Genomic DNA, 16,201 nt, shown 5'->3' with positions numbered 1-16,201 from the left:
CGCATTTCTATTTCTGTTTTTGCCCTTCTACTTGCCTTCTCTGTGACATTAAAACCATAACTTTTGATGTCACTGCATCAGGTCATCTTTAGGCAGTTGAAGCAGGTAGTCTGCTGATGATGAAAGGTTTTTGCCAGCACCATTGTTGACTTTTTGCAGTAGCTTCTTTTTGTATATGTGTGGAGTTCTTGTATCTCAGCTTTACAAAGATGAGGCAAGGATGCAGCTATAGACAGGCTGATAAGTCTCAAATTGTGATTTAGTTGGAAAAGATACACTCAGGGTTATAGACCAGCATGCAGCAGAAGGGAAAACAATGTATTTTATGGACTAGTCGGCAAAACAAAATGTGAGTCCCTGCAAACCAGCAAGTTTTGTAATGTATAATCTGGTATATGCAGCTGATGGTTCTGCAATGTGCATACCAAATTTAAAGCAACATTGATGGAAAAACTCTGATGATAACACATTTATAAGACCATAACTATAGATGATTGATACATAGAGTCAGGTGATTTTATTGGTCTGGCTCTATGCACAGCTCTTGATTTGTCTTTCGATAAAATATCAAAAATCTATCCCAAATTTACTTCAACTCTTTTTCTGACCCACAACTGAAAATTCATTTAAACAATATAATGAGATACAAGTAGCTTATAAATATCAAGTACAAATGGTTAGATATTGATGGAAACAACAGTTGTGACATCTGGATCTCTGCTGACCCTAATGTGCCTGGCTATGTGTAGAGTGGGCTGCGATGTGGTCAAACCCGTGTTCATCATTCACTCCTCATTCTAATCTAGTTCACATCCTCCCCCACACTCTGACACATCCTTACAGTCACAATCCTGACCTTGTCAAAAGAAGTTAATGAAAAATGCCTCTGAGTGTGAGTGTGTGCAATAGGTGGGTGTGTCTATGTGCAGCGTGGTGAATCCAAACTTCAAATGCCTTACAGCGAACAACTGTCTGACCATATTTAAAAGGCCCACATGCTCCAGGGACATGTTGCCCCTGGTGCTGCAGCCATTTCATGTTAGTTCAGTTGTACCCCAAACCACTGATGTGATATTCCTGACACCTCCATGACACCATACAGTTTGGAGAAAATGAAAAAAGTAAAAGCTGTGCCAAGTCTGTCAGTTTTTATAGCCATCACATGTGCCCTCTGTCCATCAATCTAATCCACTTTCTGTCTTTTATCCCACTAATGTCATTACTTCCCCCCCCCCCCCCCCCAGTGTTATTTCTGTTTAAGGGTACAAGTCATTTAAAATTATGAAAGATGACAAGAAAATTTTGTTACAAAGGCTCCTCTTTTTGCTTTCTGTAAGGGAATATAAAGTTTTCCTTGTCTCTGTCCATATCTACAGCTAAAAAGGAGCAGGATGGTGGGGATGAAAAGAAACAGGTGCAGAAGAAGAAGGTGAAAGAGCTGAAGATTCTTGACTCAAAGTCTTCACAGAATCTCTGTAAGTCCACTATCCTGATACCACTATATTCATGACCATGCTTTTTATGCATAAAATGGGGCATAATTAAGTAAGTCATGCTTCTTGTGTTTTCTCATGAAGCTATTTTCCTGGGATCGTTCCGTATCCCTTATGAGGAGATCAAGAATGCCATCCTGCAGGTTAATGAGAAGGTCCTCACAGAGTCCATGGTTCAGGTATTGACTGAGTGTTGTTATGCATCTGTTCATTTGTATTATAAAATAAAATATAGTTATTTGATAAAAAGGATTTTCTCTTTCCTTTATTCCTATGTGTTACCTCTCATACTAGATTTATAGGTTTAATGTGTTTGACTATCTGTAGACTGATAAGTGGAAAAAATGAACTGGATGATAGTGTGTGCTTCATCTACACTTTTATTTCAGAGTGCCTGTTTTGTTGATGATTTTCAGCAAAATGACATTTTTATTTAACTTTATAAAATTTTCAGTTACCCTGAAGTCATATTAAGATCCTTATGACATAGTAAATAAAAATCCAACTTTTTCAAGCTTCTTCATGTGTCTTCCGGTATAAATTTCTCTCATTGTCACTTAGAACCTGATCAAGCAACTGCCAGGACCAGACCAGCTGGGTGTCCTGGCAGATATGAAGGATGAATACGATGACTTGGCTGAGTCTGAACAGTTTGGAGTAGTGGTAAGGAAACTTGCATATACATGTGCAAATGAAAGCGCAGGGAAAAAATAGACACTTCTCTTTGATAAGATGGTTATTGTTAAATTGTCAGCTGACTTGAAGCTGACTAACCACAAACTTGTTGTGGTGTCAGTATGAGTTGTAGAAAGTGTTGAGATGGTTCGTTTTCTAAGATGGTTTGTCAGTAAATTAGACACACAGAATGTCCTCATGCTGTTAAACAAAGGGGTTTTGTTCAACTGTAGATTTCGGTAATGGATGAACTCACTGCACTTACCCATAATTGCATGCTCTCAGACACGTGCAGACACACACACACACTCACTGTAGCAACAAACAGGGAATGGTCTCGTATGCCCCTCTCTTGTTTTTCCAGATGTCCAGTGTGAAGCGGTTGATGCCACGGCTTCAGGCCATCTTGTTCAAGCTGCAGTTTGAGGAACAGCTGAACAACATCAAGCCGGATGTGGTGTCTGTGACAGCAGCTTGTGAAGAGCTTAGGAAAAGTGATACATTCGCCAGGTTGCTGGAGATCATCCTCCTTGTTGGGAATTATATGAATTCTGGCTCTCGCAATGGAGCAGCATTCGGCTTCTCCATATCATACCTGTGCAAGGTGAAGTGAAGGGGGATCATATGACACACACCCACAATAAAAACTGAATGTATCTACTGAAAATCCTGTATGTAACTGGAGAAATACTGACGTTGTTGTTGTTGTTTTGTCTTGTTTGGCTCTTCTTCGTCATCATGGCTTCAGGTACAGGATATATACCGCTATTACTAGCATAAAGACTTGAGATAGTAAATTTTTCATCTTTAAATATTGCTACACTGTGTATAAACACTATACCGTACTTATAGTTGTACTTTTATCACATGTTTTAATAATAGAAACTGGGCAATAAAAGTCCAGTCAAAATGTACATTCAGGATTAGAAACTACTCACACCTATGTTGACATTGTGTCCTTTTTTTAAATACCTCTTTCTTCCAATTAGCTTCGTGACACCAAATCAGCTGATCTGAAACAGACACTGCTCCATTTCCTTGCTGACGTGTGCCAGGAGCAGTATCCTGATGTCATGAGCTTTACAGATGAGCTCATTCATGTCGAAAAGGCCAGCAGAGGTGCGTGGGACATGTAACCCATATTATACATATTATTTTAATCTTTTAATACAGATCTTCTTTAAATAAAGTGTGCTTATATTGTTTCAGCAAATAGCACATCGTACTCGAGATCTATTTAATGCTCTTATTCACTGTATCAGTCACTTCAAGTCAATACCAATATGACAAGCTTCATCTGTGGGTGCTTAGCAATGACAACATTTTCCTTGTCCATGGCAGTTTCTGCAGAGACAGTTCAGAAGAACCTAGAAATGATGGGCCGTCAGATCAAGAGCCTGCAGAAAGATTTGGAAACCTTTCCTCCTCCACAAAATGATAAGGACCTGTTCGCGGAGAAGATGTCGATATCCTTTCTATTCAGCTATTAAATTGCTCAGTTGGCCTCATTTAGTCACTGAGTTTTGTTTTTTTGTTTTTTTTAAAAAAAAGAAATCAATGGAAATGTCATGTCGTGATGACAGTGCTTTTTGTGTTTTCTTGTGTTTGAATGACACTCCTGTGTACCTTAACACAATGTATTTACAGCTTTGTGAGCCATGCCCAAGAACAGTATGAGAAACTAGATCTGATGCACAAGAATATGGAAAAGCAATACAGTGATCTGGGAGACTATTTTGTCTTTGATCCGAAAAAGATCTCTGTCGAGGAATTATTTGGGGATCTCAACAACTTCAAAAACATGTTCCAGGTGTGTATGTGTAAGTCTAAACGAGTAAGGAAGTAAAAACAAGATTGTTATGGTTTTCAGTCTTTTCTTACCAACCTACAAAATGAATGTATGTATTACGAACAAAATTAAACACAAGTTCAGTTGCAAATAATGAAATGCATCAAAGGCAAGTATCAAAAGGATTGACTGTACATCTGACTGTGATGACAAAATAATGAGTCACTCCATTATATTATCTGTTTAAACATTTGGGAGGGCTCCACCTTAGATAACTTGTCTGCCAGTCATAAAGAATAATGGCCAGTACTGGTTTTGAAGTTTTGTGTACAAAACGTCATTCATCATATCCATCATACATGGGTTGCTTTATTCACTTTCACTCTTTCAATATATGTAAGATATTCTTAAACGATTTCTGTGTTGAATTTATGTAGCTAGAACTTAATATATTTTCTACTTCTTACCCCAACAGCAAGCAGTGAAGGAGAATCAGAAAAGGAAGGAGGCTGAAGAGAAGATCAAGAGGGCCAAGCTGGCGAGAGAGAAAGCAGAAAAGGAAAAAGAGGAGAAACTCAAGAAGAACCAGCTCCCTGACATCAACGCAGGTCACCTTTGCTGCATAATATATATTTATGTGCATGTCAATGAACTGGAGAGACACTTGCCACGTCTCTTCCTTTGCATTTCCCTCAGATTCCTGTTGGGGGCAGTCCGAGTCCACACATCTGTGGTGTGTGTGTGTGTGTGTGTGTGTGTGTGTGTGTGAGAGAGAGTGAGTGAGAGCAGCCCAGCCCATTTATTGACCAAAGTTAATCTAATGTTGATGACCTGTTTTAAAGTAAACAAGAAACAATGATGCTTCACATAAACTGAGGACAGCATTGAAGTGCCTGACCTCTTTTCACTCCTGCAGTAATCATGAAATTTTCCACCCCCAAAAGAATACAGAAATAGCTCCCAACTCTCCTTATCAGGAAAAAACATGTTTCCACTCTTCTGGTAATGCTTTTACACTTTAAAAATTGCTGGTAGCATTATTGTTGTTCCCTTTAACAAACACATGCATTCTGACTCTCTCGTCCCTGTCTACACAGTAAGCACTCAAATCCTGCCTTGGAGACGCATATTTATACACAGACTTTTTCCCCCTTCTCTCAGTCTGTGACCTACTTTCAGTGCATTCCTCCTCTCTCTGGCTCCACTTATGTTCTGCAGAGCCCCTGCTTTTTCACTGTAGAAATGTGCTATAGCCTTGGTGCTCTAAAGAGAGAGAGAGAGAGTGTGTGTGTGTGTGTGTTATAAACTGTGTCATTTTGTTGTGAATGTTTTTTGTTTTGCTTTGCCCATGTGTTGAAGAAACATTATGCTGGCCAAAGTGTGTGTGTGTGTGTCTGCTTTTCAAACTCTTACAAAAAGTCTTTCTGGGCTTTATTCTAGTAGTGCATGTTCCAGCTGGCTTCTTTTCTCTTCTCCCCTTCTTGCTTTTATTTTACCGCTGCCAGGTTTTCCTCTTTAGCTCCCCTTTTGTATGCAGTTCATTTAAAGGGCAGTTCAAGCCACCAAGACTCCATTTAGAAAATTCTGCCTCAGTGTTTAAAGTATGGAAGATATATAATAGAAAGTAAAGTTTCATGTTCAGCCTCTCGAGACGTGCACACATGGAACATAATAGTGCCTCAAAGATTAGTGTCTCTGTGCACACATTTAGTGGACAGGGATCATTTACATACAGGTGGAATATTTGACTGTCCTGTAGCCTGGAGTCCTTCTACACCCCCTATTTGAATTTAACCACACACAAATTTGGCACACCCACCCACCTGGTCTTTGTTCTGTATTTGTTTATAACCCTCATACTGGCTGCTATACAATGGCTGTTTTCAGCAGCTGTGCTTTCACACGCTGACATGTTCCTGGTTCCCTTTTTTCTGTCTCTCACGAATCTACTTACATACCCTTGCTATCTCATGAATTCTCTGAATGTTCCTTTGACTTTCTGTCTCTGTAAACATATAATACCAGTTGTTGGTTAAACCCTGGAAGGTCAGTGTGTGTTTGCAGTTTGTGGCCTTGCCATTCCCATGTGAGTCAGAGACTTAGTGGAGTCTCAGTTTGCACATATTCTAAGCATGTGATGCTAGTTACTGTGTATAAATCATGTTGAGATTCTTTGGAAATCATTACATGTTGTCATTTTTATAATTGACTCATTAAGTGCTTTGACTTGCCTTTTCTGACTCGCATAGCAAATATAAATACAGGGGTCAGTATACTAAACTGGCAGAGTATTTTGTTGCCACACCCAGTACTTGACATTCCAAGCTTTTTAGATTTTTGCTCTAATTTTATCTGTTAAATACAGTCTACTACTATCCCTGGGCCATCTTTGGCTATACACCAAAGCTTGCTGCTACTATTCCTTATTTCTACAGCTAGGTGTCAGTGCAGTCTGTAAAAGAATACCTGAGACCATTTTTTTTTTTATCTATGTGGCAAAGGGTGTTTGCATGTCTGGTTTATCCTCACATAGATGCTTGTATGGGAACTACCACTGGGAGTGCCCGTGCTCCACACAGAGAGCAAGTGAGGGAACAGTAGTGTGGGGGAGGGTAGAGGAAGGAGGATAGTAGGGCAGCAGATGCTCTGGTGGGGATTAGACTGCTGTTGTCTCTTTGAAAAGGGGGTTAGAAGAGAAAGGCGCAAGCCACAAGAGGGGATGAGACAGGATAAGCCTGAGTTGCCTGATGTCTTCACTGCAGGTGACTGTGAAAAATGGAGAGATTCATGGCACATTAGAAAAACATTAGAAAAAAGATCTCTCCACTCACTGATTTTCTTTATCATGCTGTCATCTGCACGTTTGTCATCATCAACAGCTAAATTTTTCCAATTCTATTTTCATTTGTTGATGTGTGAACATCCATTAGGGGTGCTATTGATCTACACAAGATTATATGCTGTGGTGACGGACCTGTGTGTGTGAGTGTGTGTGTGTGTGTGTGTGTGTGAGAGAGAGAGAGATGTGAGACGTGTCAGAGCGTGCACGCATTTATTGCAAATCGGATCGAAAGAGACATCTTTAAGAGCTCAGTCTAATGCCATTGCCCTAATTAATCCATCTTATGTTCTTACATGCTTTAGTCAGTAACTTACTGTTTGTGTCAAGCACTAAATATGTGTGTATTCCTTCTGCTTTTTATGGTCAGTAGTATTATTGAATCTTATATTTTTTTAGGCTTATTTCAATGTATGATAATTAGTTAATTGACTTTCAAGTACCATTCAGTACCAATGGAAACCAGTGTCTTGTGTTTCCCCTTTATGTCACTTATTGCTAACAAAGTAAACTTGTAAAACTGCTTTTTGATTTAATAGTGTTGCTCAATACTATTGAGAGCACAGGCCCCTAGGCCTGTAAGCTGAATCTTCATTAGTTCAGTAATGTTTTATACACAGCTAGGTCATTGTTTGGTCCTTCAGTGCCTTCAATGCAGTGTTCCAAAACACATTTGTGTGTTTGTGTGCTTGCAAGCATGTTTTAAGCCAGCCATGTGATTGACGCAAGCGGAAATTTGCCAGATGTGTTTCCCTTGAAGAAGAAAAATCTCTGATTTTGATCCCAGTGTGCAGTTCTAGGACATGGACATTAAGGGGTGTATATGAGCTACGGTAGTCTTGGGATGTGTGTAAGAGAGACTTTCTCTGACGTGACAGGCGAGACCATAGGCCATCTGCTTCATGGCTTACTGCAGGATTAAATATTGTGCGTGTGAGCAGAGCTGTGTGCTGTGTTTGGATGTGGGGGTTGGGGAACAAACAGAGAGACAGCATAAACCTTTAACCCCCAACCCCGCTGGCCCTTCCCCAGACCCCTCTGTCTCCATTCAGGTTCAAACAAAAATAATTAAAGCCATCTGCGTGAGTGCTGAGCCATGCCACTGAATGTTGCCCACAAAATAGTCAAAGTAGTACTCTCACATGTTGCTTTGAGATTGGGCATCCTGCCTGGTTTAACCCACCTTCTTTTATTTATTGCCACCTGACACTGAAGCTCTGTTGAAAATGTAGCTGTAAACAAAAGAGACCACCCATGTAAGCTGTATCTGTAAACTTATACAGATAAAAGGTTAATTTCCAGTTTGTACCAGTTTAACTGGAAGCCACAATTATGCATTCATTCTGTTTATGTGGATTTGGTTTCAGCGGCTGTTTTTCCAATAAGTGTGGGCTTGTGTATATCTGAAGCTGTCTCCCTGAAAATGCATAGTGTAGCCCCTAGCTGTGGAAGTAGCTGAAGTAGGTCACTGCTTATCTGGGTTAATGTAGCTAATTTAACAAAATAGCCACGTGGCTGGTGAAGATCCACACTGTGTATAGTGCTATATTAGAAAAACAGAAAACTCTGTAAAAGCACCAGTGTCTGTCTCTCTCCTGTTGTTAGATGGCTAGTATTGATTAAAAATAATAAGCCTGTTATAATGGAGCTGTATGTGTGTGTCATGCATAGAAGTTAAAGTGCTTCATTAAGTGTTAATACTGATCTATCGTTTCTTGATTTTATTACTGATTATGTTTTTTGATGGTGTTTACAGAGGATGATGAAACTGGTATCATGGATGGCCTGTTGGAGGCGCTGCAGTCCGGTGCTGCTTTCAGGAGAAAGAGAGGACCACGTCAAGCAGGTACTCACACACAAGCAAAACAGTAAATCTTCACAAAACATGCATACGTTTCCACGTTTCATGTGTTACTTGCTTTACAGATTTCAGTTTACTTCCACAGATATATAAGACTCATTTATTCTATCTCACTTTCCATTCTGTCTCCAATCTTCTCTCAACACAACAACAGATTTGTTTATGTTCCTTTGCCTTTGTTCCATCTGTTGCTCTGCTCACAGGCTGAGTTGTGGTAATATTCTTTCACCATGGTTATAGGGGCAAAGCCAGTGCAATCAGAGGCTGGCACAACAATAAAAGAAGAGGGAGAGTGCCAAGGGTGGGTGTGGACAGTAGGATACTTTAGGGAGAAACAACTGCTGAGGGTGTGGTGGTGGAGTAGGAAAATATGATAAATAATGAATGTAGGAGGGGGGTGAAACCAGCCCGTAGGCAGAAAGTTTGTTGACGTGAGTGGGCAATACAAAAGTTGTGGTAAGTTATTGTCGGCAAAAGTATGAGGACACAGGTGCCTTTAGCAACTTCAAGTCAAGATATGTTTTGCTCTTTGTCATTTTGAGATTAAACTCCATTTACACCAAAGGATTTATGAGCAGAGTTGGACCCACATAGTCGTTACAAAATACCAATAGTTTTACAATTTTACACTAAAAGAGAAAATGTAAAAGTTTACATTTATTATAGCCTTGGTGCTCTCAATTTCATTGACTTATTAGACATTGAAGTACTTTCTCCCACCTTCCTATTTTGTTTGCCATTCTGTGGCTTGTATGGCCTAGTAAGATCATGCAAATGAAAGTGAGGCAGCAGGAACTGTTAGTATAGTAACTTTGTAACATGATTCCTGGTTGTGAGTGGGGAAAGTGTCCCGCTGCCCATTAGCTAAGAAAGAGAAAACTCTAGAGAGACCCTGTGTGTGTGTGTGTGTGTGTGTGTGTGTGTGTGTGTGTGTGTGTGTGTGTGTGTGTGTGTGTGTTCACACGCACTCTTGTGTGGGTTCAGTTTTCGCACATAAGCAGGGTTGTGGAAGAGTTTGTGCAACCTGATCCCTTTCACAATAGAAGCCAGATGTGAAGCACTGGTCCTGAATTGCACTAAGACCCAGAAGGTAGTCCCTGCTCTTTTCTCTTCCTACTAATCTGTTGTTTTTTGTGTTTTTTTTATACAACTCTTTCAATTTCTTTATTTTGGACTCAGAATTGATAATCTTTGAAAACTTTTGGGTTCTTTTTGGACCCCACTTCCATCTATAAAAACTGGTGGACCTTCATTGTATGTTAAACCAAAACATTCTTTAATTTCCTCCAGACATTTTTTTTGTGAAAAGTAGAACGGATAAACATCCCTGGGGCTGAGCTGTTCCTTGTAGAAATCCTACATTTTGTGACTGTTCCATGTCACCAGAGTGCTAAACTGGACTGCCAGGGAAAAAAGATCTGAAGTCAGGCAGATCCAGCCTCCCTGACTTTAAAGGAATATCTCAAGTCTTACTTACAATGAGAATAGCTTTTTCAAATAAATACAGTTATAGGTATTTGTCCCTTATTTTTTTTTTAATCTGTTGTTACTCTCTCTCTTTTCCACATTTCAGTTACCTCTCAGATGTAATTTTCAGACTAAAAGGGGGGAAAAAAGCAGAAAAACAAATAAAGTAACAAATAGCTCAGGCTCATCTCCACTAAACTGGCTGAGACAGCAGTGAAAATTAAAATGAAGGGAGAAGCAGGAGCAGGGAAGAAAGAATGGGGCCCACTTGAGGACTCAGTCAGTCATCCATAATGCTGTTGGGCCACCTCACACTCCCAACAGGAAATACCTGAACATGTGTATGTGAAAGAAAGGGAGGGAAAGAGCTTTTCTCCCTGCACATACTTCTGTGGTAGGAGATTGTCGGAAAATATAAGTGGCTGGATGTATCACATCTCTGCTTAGTCCCTCCTCCCTGTCTCCTCTCTTACCCCATGGTGTCATTTCTGTTTTTGTTCTGCCAAAGTTCAGGCTTTTCCATGGAGAATGTGGAGGGTGTGAAGCAGTGCTGTTTTTTTGTTTTGTTTGTTTGTTTTTGTTTTTTTGTTTTTTGGTGGCATTCTTATCCTTGTTAGGAGTTTTTCCTGACTGGTATTCAAAGGTTTCTCCTTTCCACTATGCCCACTTTGCTTCTTAATGCCAGGAAGAGCCTTGAGTCTTTCACCTACACAGCAGGAAGTGTATGTGTATGTGTTTGCACACATGTTTGACTAGCCAGTTGAGTCATAAGTCTTAATTTAGTAAAGCTGAAGTAGGAGGCACATCCTGACTCTGGCTCAACATATCTGGCACCAGTGAAGCCACAGGCAGCCTTACAGAGCAGGGAAAAAAATATTGTATGTATGTATAACCCCTTCACAGATGTTATGTATAATATCATATGTATTTAAAAAATGTTGCACACAGGGTAAATTGAAAAAACATAAATACAAGTCAGAGTACAAGTACATTTTTTTTCTGTCTCTGTTATGTAGTAACACATCACTAAGGAAACGCAGTTCTGTGAAAAGGTTATTCATAATCTTATCACAGGGAGATAATGTGAGGTAGATGCATCTAAACTGTAAAGACTCATAAAAGTGGCATCATTGAGTTTCTCAAATCCCCCATCCTTTCTTGTTTTGACATTTATTAACAAATACCAGTAGGTGGGGCACTTGGTTGCAGGTTTTGCCTCAAAGTATTTTCTTTTCCTCGCAGTTAAAGCACAAATAGTGTTATTACAGATCGGATGTTATGAAATGGGTCCAATCATTAATGCCCTTAAAAGTATTTTCTCTTAGGTTATAAAATATAGTCACAATGAAACCCAACATTAAAACCCTAAAAAGGAGTTCCTGCTGCAACACACCCTGATTAGATAATTTTGTTGAATGAGAAACGGGAACTGAGGCAGAGCAAGCTTGATTAGCTTAACACTGAAAAGTGATAATCAAAACCACAATAAATAAGACAGTATACATGTATGTGTCTACTCACTTTCAGTCTAAATATGCTACTAATACTGAAGTTTTTACTGTTTGTTTATATTGTTTTATATATACATTATATTCTTCTTGACAAATGTAGCCCTCATCTGCAGATAGACTTAAGATGGTGCATTGATTGCTCTTCATTAAACAAAATAAAATATGTAATGGGGCTGTAAGTCATTCAGGCTTGTTTAGAGTCATAACACAAGCCACTGTAGTCTAATGATATTTACTTATCTATACTCATGTCTAGACTTCCATCTTTCCTCTTGAATAAAAGTAACTGCTCCCAGTCCAACATTATTGGTTCAGTTTCAGTCATTACTGTTGCAGGTACAGAAAGAATTTCAACATAGCAGTGTAGAAACCCTACAGCCAGCTTACTGAAGGTATTTATCTGTTTTGCATTTATTGGCAGATAATAGAGAAAAATGTTTGGGTTTTGTGAAAAGTACATTTAAGACTGTCTCGTTTCACCAGAGGTGTTGTTTATAGATCATAGTTGAAAATGTGGTAACAACACCACACACTCTTTGCAATTCATATTATATGTATACAAGTGATATCCTATTGTAAAATGATTTATAACCTGTGTAACAACACTAAGCTTTTATAGCCTTCTTACACTTACACACACACACACACACACACACACACACACACACACACACACACACACACAGAACAAAGATTTATACTTGTATAAAAATATTTAGTTGAAATACAACAGCCTCAAATGTTATTTTTGTTTACCGTTTTTGTCTGTGGAGCTGTTGATTGATTGCTATTGTGGAGACCTTCCTCCCTTCTCTCCTCTTTGTTTCCTACCCTTACAGCTGCTGCAACTGTAGACGTCACGAACTCAGTTTTAAAAGATTACTAAGGGGACTTATTGAGTGTGTTGTCACGCTCATTTTTTCACAGCGTGACTGAATGGGTAGCCACGAGGCTGTGGAAGCTATAAAACTCATCACCTTTGCCCTGCACCTCAGCTCACTTTGTCCATGTGGGAGTGTTGGCTGCGTCGAATGAGCAGACTGTATGGGGGATCCTCAGCTGTCTGCCCTCCGTCTGTCTACCCCCTTCTTAAACACAGAGACAAAAAACACACACACACACACACCAGATGCTCGCATGCCAACAAAGGCACACATGGATGTTTGCATACCCATACATGCACTCAAACTGGCAAATTTCATTCCAGAAGACAGACAGACTTGCATCCAGCACTATCAGTGTTTTGGTTTGAGCTTTAGATTGTTAGCTTTGCGTCTGTCTGTTACTTTGCAGAAACATAGACAGCTTGGATACATCGGGCTAATTTCGTTGTGTTCAGAGCCATTTAAGTAGAGGAATGACGTGTCTATGAACACACAAGAAACCCATCTGCTGGGTCATGACCCCTGCTAGAGCAACCAATCATAGTAGCAACTAGCTGACAAAGCACCAATCACAACAGAGAGACAGACATAAAGGGCTTAGCAACAATAGAGGCACACGCCAGCTCTGCAGACGGTCCACTCCTACTAAAACAGAAAAATACCCCTTCACAGATGTTCACAAACACACACGCATTCATACTAGTGAGACAATTTAGAACAATGGGAGGGTGCTCATCAATATCAATGTCAAGCCATAACTAGAAAACTGGTGAGGTCACATGCTTGCTTAATAGCCACTGAGGCAATAAAGGTCGACCACACCAGTATGCACCAGTTGACAGTGACCTAAAATTCAAGCTTATGCATCAATACTTAACCCACAGCCACTAGTGGTGTCAGATGACGTCACTTTTCCCACAGTACTTTATTGCAGAGCAGCGCTGTGTTACACAGTGCAACCTGAGGAGGGCGATACAAGTCCCTGCTAAGTTGGAGAAACTGATGGAGGTCCAGTCTGCATCTGCAAACACACCATCATCCTATATGTGGCACCATGTTGTGTTGTGACTGTGGTTTTTCTAAAGATTCTGTAGAGTCAACAAAGGGTGTGAAGATGGCTGCTCCCTTGTAATACCGCCATATGGATTTCATACTCATTATAGTGGGGTAGTTAAATCTGTGATGAGAGATAAGGGTGAGATTTTTACCTTAACAAAAGAGCTAAGCTAGTTCTTGTTACAGTCTCCTCTCCATCTGTCCTACACTTGCCCGTCTGCAAATCCTCTCATCACTTTCCTTCCTGTTTCTCTATTTTCCCCTCATAAAGGCAGCAGTATGCACTGTACAACAAAGCATTCTTATGTTAATCAGGTAGTCATTATAAAGACTCCTGCGGTGTAATTTGTTACAGATGATCTTTCACTATACTTTTTGTGCCACTGACCAACCTCCTGTGTGCAAACACACAAATTCAATCTCACACTCATCAGTAAATAAACCCCAAAACAGTCTTTGTGTAAGTCCTGATATCTCATTTCCTGTTGTAACAACCAGCCCTCATAACAGTTACATGGATCATTTAGTCAATATCAGATCTAGTATGTTTATGCAACACACGTGCTGAAAACTTCCTGTTTGTTTATAATGGCGTTTGGTGAAGAACTGTTGCATTTCTGAAAAGTATGAAGGCTCTTTGATACGTTTCAGGATCAAAAAAAAATGCTGCATGTTTTCTCTCAGGCTTGAAAAAGCTCCTTCCAGTGATCTATGAGATATCTAACAGCTGTTTTCACAGTATTAATCTTTACACATGAAATCAGTTGTTTGCTTTTCATTTGTTGAATGTAATTGGTCAGGGAGAATTGAATATATCTTTGTGTAATTTGGATCTGAAAGCTTTAAACAGTAAGATCTTTTCACTTTGCCTAAATATGCAAATCTGTGTCGAGATGTATCTGTTGTTTTTACTTTATACATCTTTATTACTTTATGTGGCAGAAATATTTGCATGTTATGCCATATTGGACCATTTCATAAACAAAAACATCCATCATGGAAATCTGGTTGAGGAAAAAAAAATCTATATAATTGTGTTGATTTTCTTTTGGCTGTGGGTAAAACCAGAGTGGCATCAGAAGTTCTTCTAAGAAGTGTTCAGTGGGAAGAAAGGGATACCCACTAAACTCATTAGGTGTGGGTTATAATTGAAAACATTTCAATATATCATGTAGATTGCCAGCCTTTATTACTTGTGTTTATGTTATATTTAAAAATACTTTGATGTTCTTTTTAAAACTTCAGTCTGTTCATGTATTCACTTCTTACACATATTAGTTCACACATGTTAACTATGTTTAAATGTAGTTAGCTTCAGAGTTTCTTCTCCATACTTCAATCAGTAGGTTTCTGTCTACATTCATATTTTCTCATCCTGCTTCCAATGTAACAACCTTCTCATCCTGACTTGTATCACCTCTTCTCACCTCCTCTTCTCTGTCTTCTCTCTCAAGAGGGAAGTGGAGGAGGATGAGAGAGGCAAGGAGCTAGGTCTGACAGCCTTTGAAGAGGCTTTTCTCTGTAGGCTGGAATTTTTAGGACAAGCTCAGCACAGGACACATACGCCCACTCACACTCTCTCTCTCTCTCACTCTCTCTCACACACACACACACACACACACACACACACACACACACACACACACACACACACACACACACACACACACACACACACTCTCTTTCTGGATCATTTGCATAATTTCTAATTAGTAAGTTTATAAGTGAGGGACAAAAATAGAGACGGAGGAAGTATGAAAGTACACTGAGGAGAAGATAAAGTGCACCCATGTACCGGTGTTTATGACAGGGGAGTAATCTCTCATAGGAAAGGGTGTAAGGTGATAATTTGATATACTAGCTGTCTGTGTGCTGCTCAGACCAGCTGAGACTCACAAAGAAGACAAGCCTAAATCTACAAATACTCCTTCTCCTCTTTCTCCCCAGACTCAATTGTGTCTTTGTCACAACTAGTTCTGGAGACCTGCTTGGTAACTTTGTGTGTGTTTTTGTGGTGCTTTTTGTTCTACTCCTGTGAGAACCATACAACAAGTCTCGAGACTTGTTGTATGTGCTACCATGATTAATTTGCATGTGTGTGTCTGTTGGTGTGCTGGATTAATCTGCATTTTTTTCCTCCTCGACATTCACGTGTGGATTTACTGATGTTTTTTGAGGATTGGAGTTTCTGAATAAACATCAAGCATAAAATAACAGCAAACACAATCTCCCACTGACCTATATAATTCAAAATGGCTGCTGCTGCACAGCTGTCCTCCCACACATGAGAGTGAGGAGTGCTAAAGGATAGATTGAGGGAATGAGAGATAAAGCCAGGCTGCTGCTGGTGCCTGTGTGGGAGGAAAGGAAAAGACGGTAAGCAGGTAGAAGAATAAAAACGAAAGCATCCTCAGGGCACGATCTGTCACACTTGTTCTGTTTCTCTGTCTGTCCATGTGTATCTAATCTCTTCTCCCTGCTTCCAGTATTCCTCATGTATATAAATAATATATACATAACTTCCTATTTGTGTCACTTCAAGTCCTCCCCTTGCAGCTTTTCCTCATCTGACTCAGTTCCTTCTTCTCAGTCTCATTTTCATTCATCCCTGTCTCTTTAATCTTCC

General features: G+C 39.7%; 1 protein-coding gene across 4 annotated transcripts in view; it reads left to right on the top strand.

The window, feature by feature from the left end:
* Positions 1–16,201, top strand: part of LOC120724306 (protein diaphanous homolog 1) — a 96,248-nt gene that overhangs the window by 77,708 nt on the left and 2,339 nt on the right. For all 4 annotated transcript variants that reach the window (XR_005693881.1, XM_040016424.1, XM_040016425.1 and 1 more), the window contains 9 exons: positions 1,377–1,475; positions 1,578–1,672; positions 2,055–2,156; positions 2,533–2,772; positions 3,158–3,287; positions 3,510–3,634; positions 3,814–3,978; positions 4,433–4,565; positions 8,553–8,642. Coding sequence is in view for 3 of the 4 variants with exons in the window: in XM_040016424.1 (XP_039872358.1) it covers positions 1,377–1,475; positions 1,578–1,672; positions 2,055–2,156; positions 2,533–2,772; positions 3,158–3,287; positions 3,510–3,634; positions 3,814–3,978; positions 4,433–4,565; positions 8,553–8,642 (1,179 nt within the window). In the remaining variant the exon portion in view is untranslated. The remainder of the gene's footprint in view (positions 1–1,376; positions 1,476–1,577; positions 1,673–2,054; positions 2,157–2,532; positions 2,773–3,157; positions 3,288–3,509; positions 3,635–3,813; positions 3,979–4,432; positions 4,566–8,552; positions 8,643–16,201) is intronic.

The sequence above is a fragment of the Simochromis diagramma genome, unplaced genomic scaffold, assembly GCF_900408965.1.
Source record: "Simochromis diagramma unplaced genomic scaffold, fSimDia1.1 OVJJ01000685.1, whole genome shotgun sequence".
Classification (NCBI taxonomy): domain Eukaryota; kingdom Metazoa; phylum Chordata; class Actinopteri; order Cichliformes; family Cichlidae; genus Simochromis; species Simochromis diagramma.
This window is presented reverse-complemented; position numbering and strand designations above follow the sequence as displayed.